A 21764-nucleotide genomic window follows, 5' to 3' on the forward strand; every position below is an offset into this window, starting at 1 on the left:
TGTATTGATTAAGTGTTGTATAAGGCATTTTGTCATTAAATGGTCCTTTCAGGTCACCTGTCCACTTATATTTCAAACTAACTTCACCTATATCAGTTTATATAATGCTATCATAGTCTCCCTTGGGGTATGGCTTATCAGAGCCTATGAAATATTTAAATTTGCACAGATACGTATGATGCAGAACCCATAAAGAGAACAAGGCCCAAAAAGTGGCTTTATAGCTTTTACAATAATTTCAATATCACACTTATCACACCGATTGTATAACCAAAGTAAGGACATGATACAATTGCAGTCCTTGTATAACAAGCCATGATCCACATTGTGTAGGTACAGCAGCCTCAACCAGGTCACTATTATAAAATTATATATATTGGCTTCAACAACTTATCCAATCATGGGTAATAAAACACCCAAAGCAGACACGCCGTTGTGTAATAAACTATTGGGTGGCTGGGATTCAGTAACTTTCTCCTACGACGCTCCATAACGTTTATAACGCATCACAGTACTGCTGCTGGATCACCATGTGTTTCCAAACTCTGTATTCCATTCTTACGGTCAATGAGCGTCTAAAAATCCATTCTCCGGTCTCTGCCAAGTGTAAACGTCATCTATAATACTCGGGTGTGTTTCCAGCGGAGGTCTTACTCACCGACAATGAGACATCATTGACAAATTATATCACGTCTATTAATTGAAGTGTGTGCGTTAAATGGCTTAAGTCTGAAAGAAAATGGGACCTGAAAATGCTACATTTATAGATCAAGGTCACCTTCATAAAAAGCTATTTCCCCTGTTGTAAATCTTGAATACCCAGCAGTATTGATGACTGATTCAGCTAAAGCTCTGTCTGACTCAGACAACACACTTCACGATGTGTCAAGCTTCTATAACGCATCAGATCCTAAAGTTAAATACATCAAAGTATCAGAACGCTCACAAAGCCCAATAGTAACGATTAGGAAGCAACAAGGCACGTGTTACCCTCCGGCATTCAGACAGTAAAATTAGCAAGCATTACCATTAAGCCCCAAATAAAACAGATGTGTCTACAGTGTAGATCCTCTACAAAAAGCCCTCCACTATACACATAAGCATATGATCAAATGATGTGGTGCAGAGCAGTGTGTCACACACAGGGTTAAAGTCTGCAGACACCCCTGGAGGGCTGTCATCCACAGAGCTCTGACAGCGTTAGTGTAACACAAACCATCTGCTCACCTTTGCTCCACTTTCTGGGCTGATACAGAGCGCTGGAAAAAAGAGCTGTGGGAGGCAGGGTCACACACACTGGGCACCATCCCGCCGCCGCCCCGCCGATTACACCACTCCCCTTAACCCCAGTCTGCCCAGGAGTTAAAAAGACGCTACTTATAAGTGCTTGGCTGTCACAGGTTAAATGGGACAAAGGGTTAACTACTTTCACTTTGCTTAAAAAGTCAATACAGGCGCGCCCCCCCCATACGAATGTTACTGCATAAGTCTAGACAGGGTGAGGGGGTGGGGCCCGCGGGCTCTAGTGTTTCCTACTTAAGAAACCGTCACGAGTCACGAAGGTCGCTGCTCACATCTCGATAGCGGAACATCCCACTCGCAATGTTTACTTCAAGTAATTAGAACCCCCCCCACCACCTTTGTGGCATCGTCCATTTAAAGCCTGATTGGTAGAGTGTCCCTGCCACAGCGCTAACTTGAAAGTCATATGCGGGGGGAGGTCAGGAACACCAAGCGCCACAGAGCAATCCGTGACATGTTAAACGCAAGAGAAGGGATGACATTCCGCGCAAACAATGGGTTACTTGTTCGGGACAAAACAGTGAAAAGGGGGGGGGCTTAGAAGGATGGGGGGGTGTCAGGAGGTGCTGAGACCGTAAGCAGGAGGTATAGGGGAAGGAAAAGTAAGTGGGAGGAAACAGGAAAGGAATCACGGTAAGAAAGTACACGAGTGGGTTATGCTATGTACGGAGGGAGTGGGAGGTAAAGCAGGGCACGGAGCGCTGGCCCTCCCGCTACCCACAGACTTACCTCCAGCTAACTCCGACTCGCAGACTGCTCGTATGAGCCCATAGCTCACAGACTGCCGCCTGCCCTCAGCCGGGGAGCTGCCCCGCACTTCCTGGCCATGTGCATAGCTCAGCCTCACACACTAACCACAGCATTCCCGCCACGGCAGCAGCAGCTCTCCCTCTGATTCATCACGAGTGTGAGGTACAGAAACCGAATACGCGCGAAAACCAGATTACCCGGACTAAAGAAACCAAAAAGCCGTTTCATTTACCCCTCACGCATTTACGCCTGCACCCTACTCCACCGCAGCCTGGAAAGCAGAAAATACTTATTCTGGACAACGTAGTAAATGTATAAATATAGCATTAAACCAGCTCGATGCCAAGACCCTTCCCACAAAAAATCGGATAAATTTTTTGCGTCATGTTTTATTGCCAAGCTTTACACTGTTTGTTGGCTGCACCATTTACTCACAATGCAATTTTTTTTTATAAATAGTATATTGACTGATTTGTTATATTGGAAGCTGCAGAATCCCAGCAGTTAACGCCAAGTATATATGTGAAGGGGGAGTAAATGTAAAATGGCGGGCACTGTGAATATATAATTATACTTTTTCTACAATCCAGCCAGGCTCTGACTAGGTTTAATAATTCAAAATAAAACGGTACCAGGCCATCGATTTTTGGGCTCTGACACAACACTGAACTGTTAGGTTCCACGGTTGCTTATGGATGTTCTATACATACCCATGGCCCAGGGCTCCAGATTATGAGAACAAATGAATAGTGATGATATACATGCCAAGAAGCACATGCAACTCTTTCGCTGGTTGCATGCGATGGTGGTAATATATGTGATGGAGACCTTTGTCAGGTTCCCCTGAAACAAGCCTGACTTTCTAATAAGAAACTCAGACCATAAAAGACCTTTTCTAAAATAATACAACCCATGTTTCTGGTGTCAACATCTAGCCGTAACTCTGCTTGTACAAAGAATACATGAATGGAATACATTTTCCTGCCCTGTATACTTTGTATTTACCTAATATTGTTGGTTTTGTTTTTAAGTAGTTACAAGACAAATGTGTTACACATAGGTAAGCCTATTTTACATAACATTTACTTATAAAGCGCAGGCAGATTCCGCAGCACTGTTATAGTCAGTACAACAATTTATAAACACATACAATAACAAACTGGTGCTCTTGCGATCTTACAATCTAGTCAGTGGTTGAGGGGCGTGAGACAATAGGAGAGGACTGCTTGGATGGGGATGAGTTGATCTGGTTGTGATGATGTGTTGACGCTGTTGATTGTTCAGATGGATTGATTATGATGATGGTTGGGAGTAATCAGAAGGAATGTTGCACGCTTCCCTGAACAGGTGGGTTTTCAGAGAGGTTTTGAAAGTTGCGTATGAGGCAGAAAGTCTGACGGAACGGGGAAGGGAATTCCACAGGAGGGGTGCGGCGCGGGTGAAATCCTGAATACGGGACTGGGAAGGGGTAACAACAGTAGAAGAAAGCCGCAGGTCGTGAGAGGAGCGAAGGGGGCGGGTAGGGGTGTATTTGGAGAGGAGGGTTGAGATGTAAAGGGGTGCAGAGTTGTTGAGGGCTCTATAGGTCAGGTTCAGAAGTTTAAATTTGATTCTGAAGGGTATGGGGAGGCAATAAAGTGATTGGCATAGTGGAGCGGCGGCAGATTAAATTAATCTAGCTGCAGTGTTGAAGCAGTGACAGGTGGGAGAGGGGGAGACCGGTTAGTAGGGAGTTACAATAATCCAGGCGGGATATCACAAGGGAGTGGATTAGTAACTTGGAGGTTTCTTGTGTGAGGAAATGGGGGATTTGGGCGATGTTTTTCAGGTGGAGGAGGCAGGATTTGGTGAGGGACTGGATGTGAGGGATGAAGGAATGCTGAATGTTGCAGCAGACCATGTATTTTATTAAGTATCTTTTATATCACTATGGGGCAGTCAAAAATGTCTGCAATCTGGAGATGCAGCTGAATACTTTGCAGTGGGTTTTCCTCCAGTTACACATAATCAGCGCAAACAATCCTAAGAAACATAAAAGGTTTGGCAAACAAAAATAACATTACGGCTCCCTTTGCCAGGGACAGGTTACCAAAATGATAACATAAGCATCCAAATGCTCCTAGTGAAATACCCTGGCTTGTCTTCGCTCCAAAAATATATACTTATATGTGTGGGTATTTTGAGATGGTGGGCTGCTGAACAGCCCCAAGTAAGACCTAGGCTGCAAAAAAATAAATTGGAAAAGGGAACGACATTTTTTTTTGCCCTGTAACTTCCAAAAAACAATGGAAAAAACCACAATATATTTTGTGGAATTTTGGTCAACTGAACTGCTTCGGGGAGGAATTTTTTTAGTAAAACATTAGAAAATGTTTTTGGTTTTTTTTTAAACATTTTAATTTTGAAAGTATTATTCATACTGAATGTTGGTATCAAAAGAAAGCTCTTTCCGTCCTTGAAAAAACAATATACAATTTGTGTGGGTGCATGAAAAGAAAGGAGAATCGTGGTTAAGGAAACTAATAAAATGTTGAAAAAGTCTAAGGTGTTTGGGCAGAAAACACCCTCAGTAAAGAAGGAGTTAAAAGTTTCCAACAACATTATAACATTTGGAAACTGGTAAGGAATGGTAATAAACAAGTTTATGTTTTTTTACCCTTTGAGTTGTGACTGTGCCAAGTTACTTGCACCAGGTCAAAGTAACAGCCAGCAGCGTGTATAACATATAACCGTCACAGAACAAGGACACACATGACCATCAAGCTGTGCTTGCAGTCAATGTGACAACAGGTTCCTTACCTGATTTTTACCCCGGCGCCGGTAATTCCTTCTTACAAGGTTCTTGTAGTTTTCGTTCTTTTTTGTCAGGTAATAGAAAAGGACACAATCCGACACAGTCTAAAAGAGATATGCAGAGGTAACGTACAGGGAATGATACATGTTTGTTACAGGGTTCTGGTGCAAATGGGGACACAGTATGGCATTTTTTTTAAACTTTATTAAGCATTTCACAACAGGAATCTCATTTTCTCTGTTAATACTTTCATGTCACTCTTGTTTTCATAAAGATTTCAGGTACATACAAAAGCAAGCTGCTCTGGCAGGATCTATCAAAAACAAGATCAGTGCCATTAACTTTGAGATGGCGGCAATCGATGGTTTGATCAAAATGTAATATTCTAGTCATTTAACATTTTTTTCACACATTCAAGAAGTGAGTGCTTTTGGCATGATTCATGACAACATTCAGCCCAGGAGACAATTCCAGCCCGTTGGTCCTGTAATAAGGTCTTCCGAAAGTCCTTCTTACTATAGACCCTGGTGGCTGCACATGGAATTGCAAGTAAAACAGATAATGCTTCAGGCAGTGGGTCAGCCTTCTCCAAATAGAATTATGTTGCCTGCTGATCTGATGTACATATCTGGTTTTTAAAAAAATAATAAAATGCTACCTGGAATAATCGGCATGATCACTACCGGGTAATTCAGTGCTCTGCCTGTGGGAGTGCTACAGAAGTAATGGAGAAACCAGCCCTGTATTAAGAGTGATCCTTCTATTACATCTGTTCTGTCACTTTGCTATGCACATGAAGATGTGTTACTAAGTCAGGGGTAGTGACTGAGTCATTTCTGCTGCTTAGGAGAAAGCACACACTGAAGCCTGCTGTCTCTCGAGTCCCAAGCTGTGCTTGGCACAAATTCAAAAGTACACAGCCTCCCGGGTTCCCATTACTATTGTGACTGTATCAGCATTTCACATCACCGGCAGTTAATAAAATAGAATGCCCCCTTCTCTCTTTCACCCAGATGAGCCAGCACACCATTAGATACACCCCTGGCTCAGCCAGAAAACATGGCAAAGAGTTTTGACTATTCTTTACAGCAGTATTATAGCTACCAATAAAAGCGCACTGAATTATCTCGTGTTCCTGTATTTAGTTGAGTATCAGGTCCTACCAAGCATCAATTCTAGCTTCTTGGGGCAAACTAGGCTTGGTGCAGTCAGATCAAATGTCTAGTGATGGAAAGGGCTGTCACATAGCTTGGTGAGGCCAGAAATGTAGAGTGTGGGGAAGATAAACCGTTAAAGAAGATTACACTTTTGCCTTACTATTTTACAACATGGGTAACTGGGTTTCTCCACAAAGAGTGAATGTTTATGAACAAATATACAATTTTTTGTAAACATGTTTTCTGAGGCACAGATCGTTACCGTCACACAACATACCTTCCTCTCCAAGAATGATGCAATGAACACAAAGTTCTTTGGCTGTTGTATGAACCTGTAAATAAAGAGTAGAAATGTTAAAGTACATATTCCTATTATTATGATGTCTGTATTTAAAGGAAAACCAGTCACCCAACATGCATACAATCATATTATCGGTTTTTTTTATTCATAGCAATCAATGGCCTGTTCTTGCCGACTGGCCCGTTCGATTAGCTGCTACACTATTATGGCAAGTTTAGCAAATAAGTTAAAAACAAGATCCCGGTACTTTGGTGATGGTCACCACCATTTCCCTGACTAAATATATTAGTATTTAAAGAACCATCATAATTTTCTAAACTAAATACTTAAAAATTGTCTGGATTATGAGAAAACAATAAATATTTGTAGCCACTTTTAAAAATGCTCGGTGATTTTCTTTTCTTCTGAAGCCTCCTGTTCAGCTTTTACTTAACCTTTAAGGAAGGGTCAGTGATTCATCTGAGACTCACAACATCTCTGATGAGTCTGAGTAAGCTGTGGTGAGACATGTAAAATTCTTTTAAACACACTTTCCTCAAGAGGACGCCTCTAATGTAACTCCCACAGACACATCTGAATTAACAGGAGGTCATGCTCCGAGAAAGGATGTTGGCAGGCTTCAGGGAAATGTAACGGACTATCACTACACATAGAGCAAAAACACTTCCCAACACAGGTGGAAGGGAATAGACAGTTTAACAGGAGGCACTAAAAATCATTTAAGAGCATATAAGAATGCGAACGTATTGGTTCTGCGGTTCTAAGTGTTGTGCTTAGCTACACACACAAACTAACAATCATAAAATATGCAATATATCAACATCAAATAAACCTCGAGATAAGAGGGCATCCGCAGCTGTGCAAGTGAGAGAAAATACATGATATAAGAAAGGGTTAATAAGAGGAACATTTGAAGGATACTATCCTCCTCCTCCTGCTGCTGCTGCTGCTTCAATGATCACAGCTCTACCTTAAGCTAAGAAGAATCCATGACGACCGATTATAATAAGATGTCTCCTGTAGACGACCAGTTCCCATCTGCTTCTACTGCCTCATTACGTTACTCATTTGAGAAATGGGAATCTCCATAGTCAACAGTTGGTTAAGGGGTGATAATATATTTTAATGCGGTTCTGTGACTCGGTATGAACTCATAGTATATCATTTTTCAGGCTTGCTTGTGACTTTCTAAATTCCTAATGTAATATTTTTTAGGTAACTTTTCAGTGACTCATTACCAATTCCTACTATGCCAGTTTTCAGTTATTGTGGGGTGACTCACTACAAATTCCTAGTATGTCAGTTTTCAAATATCACATTACTTTTATAGAGTGAAGAAAATGGGGGGAGAGGACCTAGAATTTCTGAGTGATACAAGTTTCTACTGGTAAAAAGTTATTAATATTTCTTAATTGTAGCAGGAGTGATTTCACTTCTGGTAACACGATCTGCTAAATTTAAACATCTAAATTAATTCACTACAGATCAAGGAGACACAAGTTAAAGAAAAAAAAAAGAGGAAACAGAAGTTGAGTTGTTGTGGACTAAGAGCAGAAACTATCCTGAAACCATGTAATGAACAAATAACAAAAAGGGACCTTCCCCTCTAGCCATGTTTACAACACAACCTAAACCAAACATAAATGAGAACTCAACAACTCCAAAGCTGCAATAACCCAAACAATTTACACAGCACCACTGTAGTGTAACCACATCCAAACATACTAAAACTGCAGATGAGGGATGGAAGGAAATGCTGTATGTTCTAGCACATCCCCTGATCATGTCACTCACTTTATAAGCTGTAAAAGTCCCAGTGAAGTGAATCTACAATTTAATGTTCTGTTATATCACTTCCTTCTTTGTGGTGAACCACTCACCCAGAGCCACACTTTGGCAATGCAACAATCTTAAGCGCTTAACCGTTGCCTATTGGCCATAGAGCTTGTGGGTAGGGCTACACGCTATACAACATACAACGGCTGGGAGCTGAAAGGCTGATAAATCATTTAGTTCACCTCTTTGTTTGAGAAGGACCAGTGCTCATAATAAGATATACATTTTAAAATACAGTACCCGATGAACAAATTAGCCAGTAGTATTGTGTACGTTTCACCTATGGGTATTGGCCTCCTCTGTTTTATAATGTGAAAATGCAACACTGCGCGCCTCTCCTTACATCCACATCAGACAGTTTTGATGCAAATTACAGATGTATCATGTATCCCTCTATAGGATAGCATTTTATATTTTAACTCATCTGCATGTCTAAGATGTTGCCCAAACTAGTCAGTACGATCAACTGGTTAAATTTCCACTAGTATATTTCTGTGATATAGTATATTATTATTTATTGTTTTATATAGCGCCATCATATATCACAGAGCTGCAACAACTAATTGATAAAAGTCCATAATAATCACACAGGCTGCCCCCACTAGACACCAGGGAGCCTGGAGCGCGAGGGGCAAGCCTGGGGGGGGGGGGGAGTGGCATATCATGGGTATAAGGCATATCTTGGGAGAAGAGTAGCAAGCCTGGGGGCAACTAAAAGGCAATAAAAAAACAAGAAATGATTTTTTTTCAATCATAGTTTTTATTAAATAGGAAAAAATTGTTTACTTGTGAATTAATATTAGTAAAACTTTTTTTTAGGTATTAAAACCTAGTTGGAGAAATATTGTGTTTGGGGTCTTGTACCTTTAAAATATTTATTTTATTATTATGTCATAGTAAAATAAGAGGGCAATTGGAGAAATGCCATTATGAGTACAATGACACATTAATGTAAATTTTAAGTTTTTTTAAACACCCAGTTTGTTCATTAATTTTAAATAAACAAAAAATGTGCATATTGCGGTTCATCTGATTAATTGAAAAAATGATCGGCCCACTAATCAATTATGAAAATAGTTAGTTGGAGCCCTATATTCCACGGCGCTGTACAATGCTTTGGTAATACTGACCACCTGTAAGTACAATTATTTAGTGTCATGATGCTATGTTTAAAGAGACACTCCAGCCATCATATGCACTTTGCATTTGCCCTTTGTCAACATGCCCCAGGCATTATGCGATGCAAGAGATCTCCAGGCATGCCATATACTTTACTCCAGTCAACTCCAACTCTAGTTCAGCGAACACTGAGCAGGTGGTGCAGATGTGCGGAAATAGTTTTAATTTCTTTTAATTGGAGTGTTTTCCTGGCGCTAATTGGCTGCTTCAAGCAACCAATCAGTAGGAGGGATTGTCAAACCACAGAGTTGCAACTTCTACTTCAGGAAAACCCCTTCATTTGTTTTGTTCAACAGTGGCTATTAATGTACTTTAATACGCATTCTTTTTTACAGGGGGTGTCGTGGAAAGTAAACTGTATTTTTAAATTTGCCTCTATAACTGGTTGTGTTACCTCAAGCCCAATCACTGGCGGCTCCTGGCCTTTCAAGTATTTTGGTCATTTAGCACACATGTACAGAGATGCAGGCAAGTCTGGCTCATCTATTCATACCTCCGATGGTGTCCTCTACATATTTTCTCTAACCAATTCAGTTATCTTTACATAGGCACAAATCTATATTTGCAGAGGGACACATGCATTTTAGTGGGTGAACGTTCAAGTAAAAAGCATGTAAACACATTTGCAATGCACAAAAGAAGCAGATAAGATTCTAAACTTACTTCTCTCTGAAGGTGTCTTTCTCCTGTTCGCTCCACATGTTCATGACCTGACGGTCCTTGTACACCTTCATGGGGTCATCCATCAGGCCATTCATATTGATAAACTTGATTCGCTGCTGCTCTGCATCAAACAGCATGGGTGGGATGACTGCCAGCTGACGCATCTGCTTCTCTAAGTTCTACAGAAAAGGACAGAGTCATTAGTAGAGCATCGACCACCCACGGCATGAGAAAAGCGGATTCTGCATTGTGATATAAAGAATTAACACCCTAGCAATTAAAGCACTCATGCAAAACGGTGTTAATTACATGCTGCAGACACCAGATCATAACTTGCAACCCTCCAAAAACTGAAGATAGTTGAAATAAGCTGGATGGATCCCCATATGTTTGTGTGAGAACAGGGGTCATTGCGGGGGAATCGTGTTAACAATTTGGGAAGATTTGTGCACCACTATATGGACAAAAGTATTGAGACACACTACTCAATTAGTAAATTCAGGGTTTAGGCTAGGCCCCTTACTTCCAGTAAAGGAAAACAATGCTTCAGCATACCAAGACATTTTGGACAATGCTACGCTTCCAACTTTGGGGCAATAGTTCCTTTTCTATCCCAGCATGATTGCGCCCCAGCGCAGAAAGCAAGGTCCATAAACATGGTTTTGGGGTGAACCGGAATGGAGATGCCAGGTCTTCTTGTCCAACATCACTGCCTGACCTCACAAATGCTCTACTGCATGAAATGGCAAAAATTCACAGAGAAACTCTCTGAAATCTTGTGGAAAGCCTTCCCAGAAGAGTGGAGGCTGTTATGACTGCAAAGTGGGGTGATCTACATATTAGTGTCTATGGATTTAGAATACAATGTCCATAAAGTGTACCTGTTCAGTTGACAGTGTCAGAATGCTCCACCTTTGCCATTACAGATGAAGGACCAGGCAGTTGTCAATGGGGTTTTGTTTACTAGTGTTAATATTCAATACATTTGTATTTTCATAAATACAGCCTGGATTATACCGCAGGGCCCACCATTGAGTTAAAGTGGAACAATTCACAGGACACTTACATTTAGCATATATTAATTACATATAATTAAGAAGAGAGTTTATTTTAGCTTGGGATCAAGTGTTTGTGAAGACACTATATAGAGGAGAGATGAGAAGTGCCACGTGGCACCTCTCATCTCTAGCAATACACGAGTCAAAAAGATAATTCACAGCTATTTAAATTAGGAAAGGTTCATGATTCAATTAACTGTCGTGAGAGAAAATGAAAATGTTCCTTATGATACATTAAATTAAATAAAGAATAAAAGGCATATACACTGCATGAGGACCAAAACCGTGGAAGGAAGCCTTACCTCCTGCTCTGAAAGGCCGTCAATAATTTCTGACACTTCGTGCTCGCTGCGTGCCGCAGATAAGGACAGGCTGCTTCCCCTCTGTCCTACCCTGCTGAGAGATGGAATTGAAATGTTCAGTCGCGTGCAGTGATGCATTAACAGGTTATATGGATGAGCGACTTCACATAACCACTGCAGGCATTCGTAGGATTCGTGTTACCCAGAACCCTTCTTGGGTATAACAACACTTTTAAGTTCAGCGGCTGTAGCACAATTTAAAAAATAAATAAAGTGATTCCCGACAATACAACAAGTACATTATTGTCTAAGTCACACCTCAGACACGACAAGGATGAGGTTAACAAAAAAAAACTATTGTTAGCAATAAATTCTAGCATTCTATGTCATGCCTGCCATTTGTCACTGGTATAGAGCTGCTGTTCCATTTATATTTCTGGTATGGTAAGCATACAGCAGACCTTTCAATTTACTATTTGCCTTTAATCTAATTTCACATAAAGTCAACACATGATTTTAAGTTATTTTTCTGTTTTTTTAAAAGTGTTAAATTCAGCAGACTTTTGTCCGCTTTCAATTTTTTTTACCCTATATATTATATACACAGACAAGAAGTCTATGGATTATATGCTTTATGTTGTCTTGTTTTCTGCTACTCAAGAATATATGACAGCACCCTGAGTATACAATATGCTACGATTCTCTCTTCCAGGTACTCAGGCTAAATGTATAGTATAAAAAATGAATAAACAAAAAAAAAGGATTTTGACATTGCTATGAGATTTTACAAAATACCTCCACTAGACATAAGTACTCTGAACATAACTACAAGCCAGTAAGTCAAAGGGATTTTCTCATTTTGGGAAAGGAAATCTAAAGGAAACCATATAGAGTTAAATGATGGTTAGGTTAGGGTGGGAAGGCATAAGGTATCTTGGAGGTACGGTTGTAGTGAACGCGCTGTCTAAGATGCAGATGACTAAGCCCTCCTCCTTCCTGGCTTTATCCACGTCTGGCTTTTTTCTTGAAAGTAAAAAAAAAAACGTAACCCAAGATTTGAAAACTCAGTGGATGTTTTGCATTCTAATGCAGAAGAATGTACGGTGCGAAGGATCAGCATGGTACAGATCATAAACCAACCTCTGCATGCGTTCCTGAAGCTCCCTCTGCTTGCGGATTTCTGGAAACTGCTTCTCATAATACTCTCGGATTTTGCTCTCCTTGGCCCGTCTTCGTGGATTGTTTTCAATGCGTTCCACCTTTTTCTCCCAGGCTTCCATCAGCTGGTCATATCGTTGGCAGAGCTTTTGCTCCTAAAAACGATTACCAACACATTAAAATCAGTGACCAGAAAAATACTGACTTTCAAGCCTGCCCTCTCTAATCAAACCAGTCACATAGCAGAACACAGAATGTCTGTGACCATTTTCATAATTTAAGAAGAAAAAAAAAAAAAGGATTTTTTCTTTAACCACAGACCACACCAGCAGCCTTGTCCTTACAGCTGTTAAAACCACAATCACTATGTGATTTAATGTGCACTTAAATAATTCAGCAGGCAGATGCACTAATCTGGTGTTAGCAGCTTGAAGGATGAAAAATACTTATTTTAAGATTTCCCCCCCCCCCAAGCTACTAGAGCGCAGTAAATAGGTTAAATAACCGGCACCCCATTGATTAGGCTAACAAGATCCATACAAAAATACATTACTATAGCGTTAACAAATCTTGGTGGCTTTAAGGAGTAGAAAAAAAGTGAACCAAATGGGTACATTGCATGCCAAATAGGCTTGTGTGTAGATATCATGAAAATATGGGGTCTACTTGATATCTTTAATGGATATGGCATGTAGTGTGAAAATCTAAAAGCACATTATCAAAAGCACATTATCATTATCAATATAAAGATGGTTTATAATCCCTTCAAAGGTGCTTACTGTTTTCGCCTTGAATGCCAACATTATTACGATGAAGTGGCGAATGATTGTTTTTTCCAAAGGGAACTGTCACCGTTATATGTTTTATCCCAACTAAATTCAGCTAATGAAACAAACGATATCCTTTACTTCTTGTCTGTTAATTAGTGTCATTGATTGCAAAGATCTAGTTTAAAGGTTCTCCTTATGGAAGCTGTGAAAGACCCGTAGGCAATATCTCCGCAGATCTCCCCATCTCTTCACCCACCTTTACAAAGTCTGCCAACAACTTAACAATAACCAAGCAATATCAGTCGTGAGGAATAATCATGCAGATCCTGGGAACTCCATTAGGAGTGTTTACAATACATGTCTTTGCTTATATTAAGTCAGTACAATCTGTTACATACATTGATTTATTTTGCCCCTTCGTGACAGGACTGGTTTAAAAAGTTTGTACCCTTAGTGACAATGGCCATTTTAACATTTCTGCGGTGTTTGTGCTTTTTGAGAATTTACTGTGCCCACACAGTTTTTTCAGGACAAGAAGAGATTTATTTAGATACCATTATCTTGATTATATTATGTAATGTATTAAAAAAATTAGGAAAAATTGTAATTTTATATGGGCGTAAAATGCCCTCTTACATTATACACTATTTTTTCTTTTTTTTCTACTTGGGGCAAGAAATTTTTTTTATTTTTTTTTATATTTTATTACATTTTTATTTAAATTTTAACATTTTTTAAAAATATATTTTTTGTATTTTTTTATTTTTTATTTACAGGGCACCATTGCCCTACATTGCTGACATTTGAGCAGCCTACAGGGGGAGCTCAGTGGTCTCAGGAGGGTCTTAGAACCTTTTACTCTGATGGTCTCTGGTACTTGTGATCGCTCCAGAGAGCAATCACACAGCTCCATGGTTTGTTTTTTTAATTTTATTGTAGCTGAATGCCTCGATTGATTGCACTTAAACAACGGCTGAGCGAAATAAGCGATCACTGTTCCTAAGCTCTTTACAGCAGCAGGGCACCATCTACAAAGTTTTTGGGTGTTGCTGAATGTCTCGATATCGAGGCACTGCAGCAACACAAGCTAAGCAAAGAAAGCATTTGTTGATCACTTTCTAAACTCTTTAATCCATATGACATGCCAGGCACGTCAATTGTCATTAACTGCATGTTTTCCGGTGACATGTCTGGCACATCAACTGTCAATAAGGGGTTAATGTACACACAGAAGATAACAGAATTATTTGCCTTCTTGGTAACAAAGCTGAAATACACCATGGCAGTTGGCACTGCATCCCAGGAAGCTGATGGAGTACGCAAAACTTTTAAAGGGCCAGAAACTAAGCCAAAGTAATTTTTTAACTTACCTTGTTAGTTTCAGAAACTTTGTTGATAGGCATAAACCTCATTTTCTGTAGTTGTCCGAAGGATGACACGTACTCATGATATCAGCGCACCCCTTAGCCAATCATAGAAACAGAATTTGACCCATTTTTCAGGTAAGAACCATTTTTCACGATATAAGACTCAGGCCTTAATCAGCCCTTAATCTTGTCTCAGGTTCAGGATAGCTTTATGCCTGTCACAATCAGCTGGGAGTGGGTGCAAAAAGATCTTTCTCACTGCTCCTGTGGTATGGATTGCTTGTTTCGGGTTATAAGCGATGGAGGGGATATAGTTAAAATCTGTTAAAAGTTGTCAATACACCTTCTAGCTTAGGTTTCTTCAATGTGATTTTTTGAGTTATTTAGCACACCCCGTGGAAGCTAAGTGGCCTGTAAATGATAGGTGTCGGAAAAAGTTTTTATTTAACTATTGTGATTTCTGAACATTTACGGAAGGCTGTGAGTGATTCATACAGATGATTATTAATTTCCTTTTGTTCATGGATTTTAATTTGAGACTCACCCCCCCCCACAAACACAGAGTTGACTGAGAAATGTTTACAGCACCCTCACAGACTATGTAGAAAGCAGCAGCCCAAACACAGTACATGTTTTCCATACACAAGGCCTTTTGCTATTGTGTTCTAGGCCGAGTATTTTTCAGCCAAATTTGCCCACCCTCACTTCCTGCCACTCTCTGCCCCCTTCATTAACAATCGCTGGGAATTCTTGTATTATTACACGTTTATTTTTCTTGTGAACTCCCATGCAGATTGCCTTACAAATGTTCTGTCAATGTAGCCAAAATAATAAAACAAATAATACGGCTTCAAGAATTTGGTCTGTACCCCAATTTGATAGCAGCCTTTTTTTTTTTTTTTTTGAACGGATTATCTGATTTTTTTTGCATTATTAAATTGTCGAGCTGGAATTATGCCACTCACATCTTTAATAAGCTATTTGAAAATGTGATAAATTTCATGAACCTTCTCTTTTGAAAATGAATACAGCAATATGAACACATTTTACGTGTGTTGGCCACAGCACTACAGCATACTCCGCTGGGTTCTCTTCGGTAGAATGCAGGAATAATTGGAAATTAAATACATTTTTTTCCAGGATTGAGTTTTTTTTATTATTTTTTATTTTATTTTTTCACGGTGGTCATGTTCTGATTGGCCTATTAAATAATTATGAAAAATAGTAAATTATTAAGTTATATATAAGACTTGAATACATCCCTTGTAGTGGTTTTGTTGCATTGATCTAAAGCGTTTGTTCTAAGAAAACAGACTGTCACTCTTCTACCGAAGATGAGGATGTTCCGTAACAACTTGAAATGAAATATGAGTTATTGCTAGAACAACGAGATTGATATTTCACAAGGATTTGCACTTTTTGAAGATATTTCAAAGGGTTTTTATAGTTATAGATAAAGGTACCCCTCTCCCAAGCACTTGGTTTATCCTAGGTTTAATTGCACCTTTTACTGCGCACCACTGCCTTTCCTGAAAGCAGCTGTTTACCAGAAATGAGAAATTCCGCTTCTGTACTTTTAATTAATTGTACCTTGCTTTCTGCTGGATCAGCTTCTATTCTTTCTCGCCTTGAAACATTAAGTAGTCCTTTGACACCAAAACTCTATGCAGTAGGCACCAAAAACTGATGCCAATACAATTTTTTTTTTTTTTTTTTTTTTTTTTTTTAACACCCAGATGTGACCTTCAGCATTTTACTACGAGCTTTGTAGGAAATATAATTTATATAAATAGACTTTACTGGTACAAATAGTGAAAAAATATAAAAAAAAATAGTAGCCAAAATATTAATTAAAAAAAGTAAAAATATTTGACCTTTTATGCTTTGACGAGCCAGGAAATCAAACAAGTCTGGACATGTAGAACATAAGGAACTAGTCTAAGCCAACTCTCATCATGCTCAACCAGTTAACAGACTAGCTGAGCATGACTGGAGTTCTAACCCTTAAATCCACAACAGCTACAGAGTCAGAGGTTACATATCCATGGTTGCACTAATTGAATGAATCTGTCAGAAGATCATTAGTAACATGTTGGAAGACTTATGTTCAGTGCCCATCACAGACTTACCCACTGCTTGCGTGCATGATTCCTTCTCTTAAAATACAAAATGAGCTTCTTGCGCATGGTCTGATTTCTGAAACGCAATAAATAAACTCAATTTAAAGAAGAGGGCTTTAATAAATGTTGAGATTAGATAAGACATTTAACAGCAATAAAACAAACATGTATCTTTTCTTTTCAATGCTTGTTTATGAAAAAATTGTCACAAATGAAGATGAAAAAAAATGATTTTCATGATTCAATGCTCCACGTGAAGGCACTATAACCAAAGATGCAGTTTCGTATGTTCTACTTCTTGATTTAGAAAATGGTTACACTTACATTTTAATATTGTCATGGTATTGCTTTGTGTCTGAAGGCTGGTTATACAGCGGCTGAAATACAAAACGAATAGAACGTTAATACAAAAGGTGACCAAACACTCCGGCATCACAGGTCACATTTACCAAGTAGTGATTAGCAAAAAAGCACTTCTTTATCCTCCAACAAGGTGATCACCTCGTTGGACTCTTCCCTATGTGGAAATGGCCTCCTTTCCTTATTTATGCAAAGTTACTGTAGGATATACTATACTTTGTATACATCAAAAGACTCATTATAACTCACCAGTTCTACATGAGGTCCAAGTCCCTCCAATATCCTGTGAGCTGCCTCTGCTTTTTTCTAGGAAGAAAGAAAAACAATGTTTATCTAATTTACCTGCAAAACATGATACTCTGGTCTCCAAAAACACCAATTAAGAAGAAAATGTTTTCTGATGGCGGAATCTGTGCACTGTAACAGACGAATAAATCAGGCGCTTGGTTTCACCATATGACCAGCTATTGATATATGTGCCGCCATGTAAAATTCTGATCAGAATTGTGGCAGCAAGTCAGTTATGTGTGAACATGTTCATTAGTGAGGGCCCAAAAGTCAGGAATTAAGCAAAAGTAGTATGTTACTTATTTGTGCATTTAGTCCTCAGTCTGCAAAACCGTTTTACCGCCAGAAGACCAACCACCTTAACAAAGACACTGCTGTCATATCTTCTATCATATAGTTGGACAGTCAGTATATAGTGTGCATTACGGGACACTACTAGTGATAGCCTTATGTACATAGCACATTCAATGAAAATCTTGTACAACAGAAAGCCAGCAGCAAAGGGGACTTCATCCTTTCTACAATCTAGTCTTTGGGAAACAGATCCCATACCAGAATAAACTAAATAGTAGCAATGACGGTTGTAGTGCTTGTTGCTACATAAGCCAAGGAATAAACGACAGAGAGGATCTTTCCCAAGCGAAACGCGACTTCAGAGCTTTATACTAAATGTGGCGATACAGCAGTATTAGGAGGCCCCCAAGTGGTGGAAGTCTAAACTACACCACAGAGGTCACAAGCAACACCTGTTACACAAACCAAGTTAGACACACTCGTAGCGGATGATTAGATTTATCATTCCATAGTCGCCTCACCGGCTGTGTACAAAGCATTTAAAGGGACATGTCACTAAGATCTATTGAACTTATATAATTTAAGATTATTTATATAAATCTATTAAATGTTTCGTAATTACAGAGGCTCTCTAAATCTTTTACACTATTCCCCTGTGCCGTTGTACATTAGCACGCACATATAGTTTAATTAGGGGTGTAATTTCCGAGACACTCTTGCAATTTTCCTGAAAAGTGACTCGATCTAACAATTTTCCAGAAGAAAGAAGATGATAAACCTGCTGAAAAATTGTCACGTTAGATTTTTTTTAAATAATGTTAACATATTTAAATATGCCTTCTTTTGCTTCAGAGAAAATAGCAATATTCTATAACAGAACAAACATACAATCACAAGATTTTTTTTTCTTCCTAGAGAGGGTTCCAATATAGATGGCAGCTAACTACATAGACAAGTAGCGAAAGTGGACACAAAACAGCACTGCAGTTTTCTACACAATATAGGAACCAGAAGGGGCTAATGCGCGGGGCAACTAATGTGCACTACGACAACCACTGGGGGCATTGCAGCGAAAAAGGTGGCAGAAGTGTGCTCTGTTCTGCTCTACTACAGCAGATAAATGGTCTGCATCTCTAACAAGGGTTAACGAGCCTCGTGAATAACTGACTCTGCAGTACCCTCATCTGAACAGTGGCAAGACAGGGCAAATATATTTGAAATGTATAGAGACGTATGTAGACTCCAGCTTGATTTTGTTTTCTTCTAAGAACAAGAACAGTTTACTTCCACATACCTCCGTTTTAAATGGCCAATAGAGGCATGGCTATGGGAAATGCCTTTTTAAGACATTTTATTTGTTTTTTATCTGTCCACAAATATTAAAGAAATCAAATAAGGTTGCACACAGTGTAATTGTTAAATCCATTTGTTACTATACACAAATTTGGGGCTTGTAGAGCGCTTTGTACATCCATATCCACCAAACATTGAGCGTCTGCAAAAAAGGAGCATCAGAAGAAGAAAGAGGTGCAAGGGAATTTGGCTTCCAAACCAGGACTGTACCTCCAAATCAGACATACTTCCAAAGAAATCAACACAAAACATCACAAAATAAAAGTCAAAGGGCTACTTTGTTCCTGTGTGAGGTCCAGCATAGCTTCCAAAACGTTTGACTGTTTAAAATGGTTACTGAGGGGACTGAAGTGGACTATTATAGGAATAAGGATTTCCAGGTAATGGTTATGCACTATATTGCACATGGAAGTCACTAGGACCCCAGAGGTGCCAGAATTATATCACATTGACCAGAGATATCTAGTGGTATCAGCACCCTGTATTAAACTGCATATTATATTACAGACAGTAGTTATCCAATAAAGTCTCTGGTACGATATTGCACAGCGTGTATGAAGACAAGGTTTGCCTCATTTCTCCTTGTGCCCAGTGCCTCCTGCCAGCGTTCTACTTGCTCTGTATTATTCTACAAGTACCATTCCATCTCAGCAGGCCCGGCAGGGCGCCAGTTATTAGTCAGAAGACTAATAAAACATACCAATGCAGGGCTCAGCGTGGGACAACACGCAAGGCCATTTCAGTTTGCTTTCCATTAACACGTTCTTGTCTGCTCAGCCTGGGAACCAGAAACCCACAAATCTTCGCATGTTATATTATTAAAGAAATCTTGAATGGGACGTAAAATATTACGAGGTAATCGCTATAACCCTGAGATGGGGTCGAGCTGGAAATCAATGAGCCAAAAGAAATAACCTTCTCTCCTGACATTTCACAGACGCATTCCATAATCAGAGTCAAGAATGTACGTATTATGTAAATGGGCTTAGGCTTTACGCTCGCTGGCAAACGGTTTTGACTTACAAACGTTATTCCCACCAGCACAAGGGCACCAGTGTTATCTTACACTGTTAAACCAGACGGCCGTCTCTGGCATGACAGTCCTTCTATAACACCTACAATAAGCTAGATGAATATATTCAAGTGTTTGAGTGCCAGGCGTGTGTGCCAGGGCCCATCGCTACTCAAAGGGACAAAATGGCAGAGTAGACTGCATGCTATTCAATATAGTCTCCCCAAGTGGACAATCCATTTTCCTTTAGGGACAGCCTTGCAAGGGCTGTTATCTTTCCCTACAAGCCAACTAGACACTGATGTGTGCAACACGCCACTTGTGAGTGATGGCCGAAGAAACAGGCAACCTGGTACCTATGGTATAAGATACTCAGCCCTGTAAACAGCCAGCGCCTGCTAAACAAAATCAGTGCAATATACTAAATGACAAAGATTGAGGCCTCTAAAGAAAGTTAAATACACAAGTATGTGTGCTTAAATAATAATGTAAACAGTATGTTCCACACAGGCCAAATACTCTAATAATAATATAATACTGCAAGTCACATAATTACTTTTGCATACATGTAACACTCGCATATTATCATCACACACACGCGCACTATATAACTGTATATATATATATATATATATATATATATATATATATATATATATATATATATATATATATACACACACATATACATACATACATACACACACATACATACATACACACGCACATGGCTCTTCAATAAGATACTTTGCCCATCGATTCCCCTTGTGATATTCAGTAATATTTGGTTTCCCGGTCCCCAGCTTACAATTAATAGGCGCTTCGAGAGCCGGTGAGTGAGAGCAGAACACAAAGCAATCTGTAGTGTCCTCAGATGAACCCCACCGCACAATTAATGAGAGTTAGCAAGCAGCACAGCTACTGACGGGCCACACACACCGGAAAGCATCCTATCCCTAGCGACCATAGATTCATGTTCTGCAGCACACACACACACACACAAATATGTTTTATAAAATATTTATAATGTCCAAAGGTGTCTGCGCACATATAGAAACTACGCGCGGCATACAAATAAATGATACAAACTCACAGCTTCAAACTTTGGAGGCAAGGGATTGTGGCGCTAGCTGTGTGGAATCATTTAACAAAAAGAGAAACACGCCATTGACATAAATAATTGACATTTTCTTTTTTAAAGGAGAAGCAGCGTTCCAAATGTTTTTGTTTTGTATTTCTTCAGCCGCTGTACTCCCTTAAACTCTGCCAAATCATCATTAATATCTTGCTGCACTAGAATGATCACTATGGCATATTGGGCTTTATATCTCTGCAGCTAATGGGTTAAATACATTCTATAGGCAAGGAAGGGAATAAATAGAACCAAAAAGAAGTCTGCATAAACTTTCCATATCACTTACAAACTGTATAAGGAAACATTATTTAAACCAGCAATCCGTTAAGTCTCCAAATAGACATAACAGAGGGAGGTCTCTAGTCCTGCCTTACCATGTAGGCTCACAATGCCGCTGCCAGGGCTCTAAGCTGAAGAAAGCACACAAACTGGAAATTGCTTTCTAAACATTCTCAACCAGCGAGTTTCAGGGAAGCAACGCGTGGAGGTCACGCTATTTAGGGGTGGCTTTGGACAGAATCGCATGCTGCACAGTTTGTATGAGCAATTCCATCCATGGAGGCTT

The 21764-nt window shown here is 39.5% G+C and overlaps 1 protein-coding gene across 1 annotated transcript in view; it reads right to left on the minus strand.

Moving 5' to 3' along the window:
- NCOR2 (nuclear receptor corepressor 2) overlaps window positions 1–21764 on the minus strand; it is a 127362-nt gene that overhangs the window by 72777 nt on the left and 32821 nt on the right. Inside the window, exons 6-13 of the mRNA XM_089491036.1 lie at window positions 17367–17423; window positions 17082–17134; window positions 16767–16833; window positions 12483–12655; window positions 11343–11433; window positions 9983–10161; window positions 6281–6335; window positions 4852–4950 (exon numbers count right to left, since the gene is read on the minus strand). Of these exons, the coding sequence (XP_089347162.1) occupies window positions 4852–4950; window positions 6281–6335; window positions 9983–10161; window positions 11343–11433; window positions 12483–12655; window positions 16767–16833; window positions 17082–17134; window positions 17367–17423 (774 nt within the window). The remainder of the gene's footprint in view (window positions 1–4851; window positions 4951–6280; window positions 6336–9982; window positions 10162–11342; window positions 11434–12482; window positions 12656–16766; window positions 16834–17081; window positions 17135–17366; window positions 17424–21764) is intronic.

Source organism: Sceloporus occidentalis, unplaced genomic scaffold, assembly GCF_023333645.1.
Source record: "Sceloporus occidentalis isolate IW3139 unplaced genomic scaffold, rSceOcc1.0.p SCAF_48, whole genome shotgun sequence".
NCBI lineage: Eukaryota > Metazoa > Chordata > Lepidosauria > Squamata > Phrynosomatidae > Sceloporus > Sceloporus occidentalis.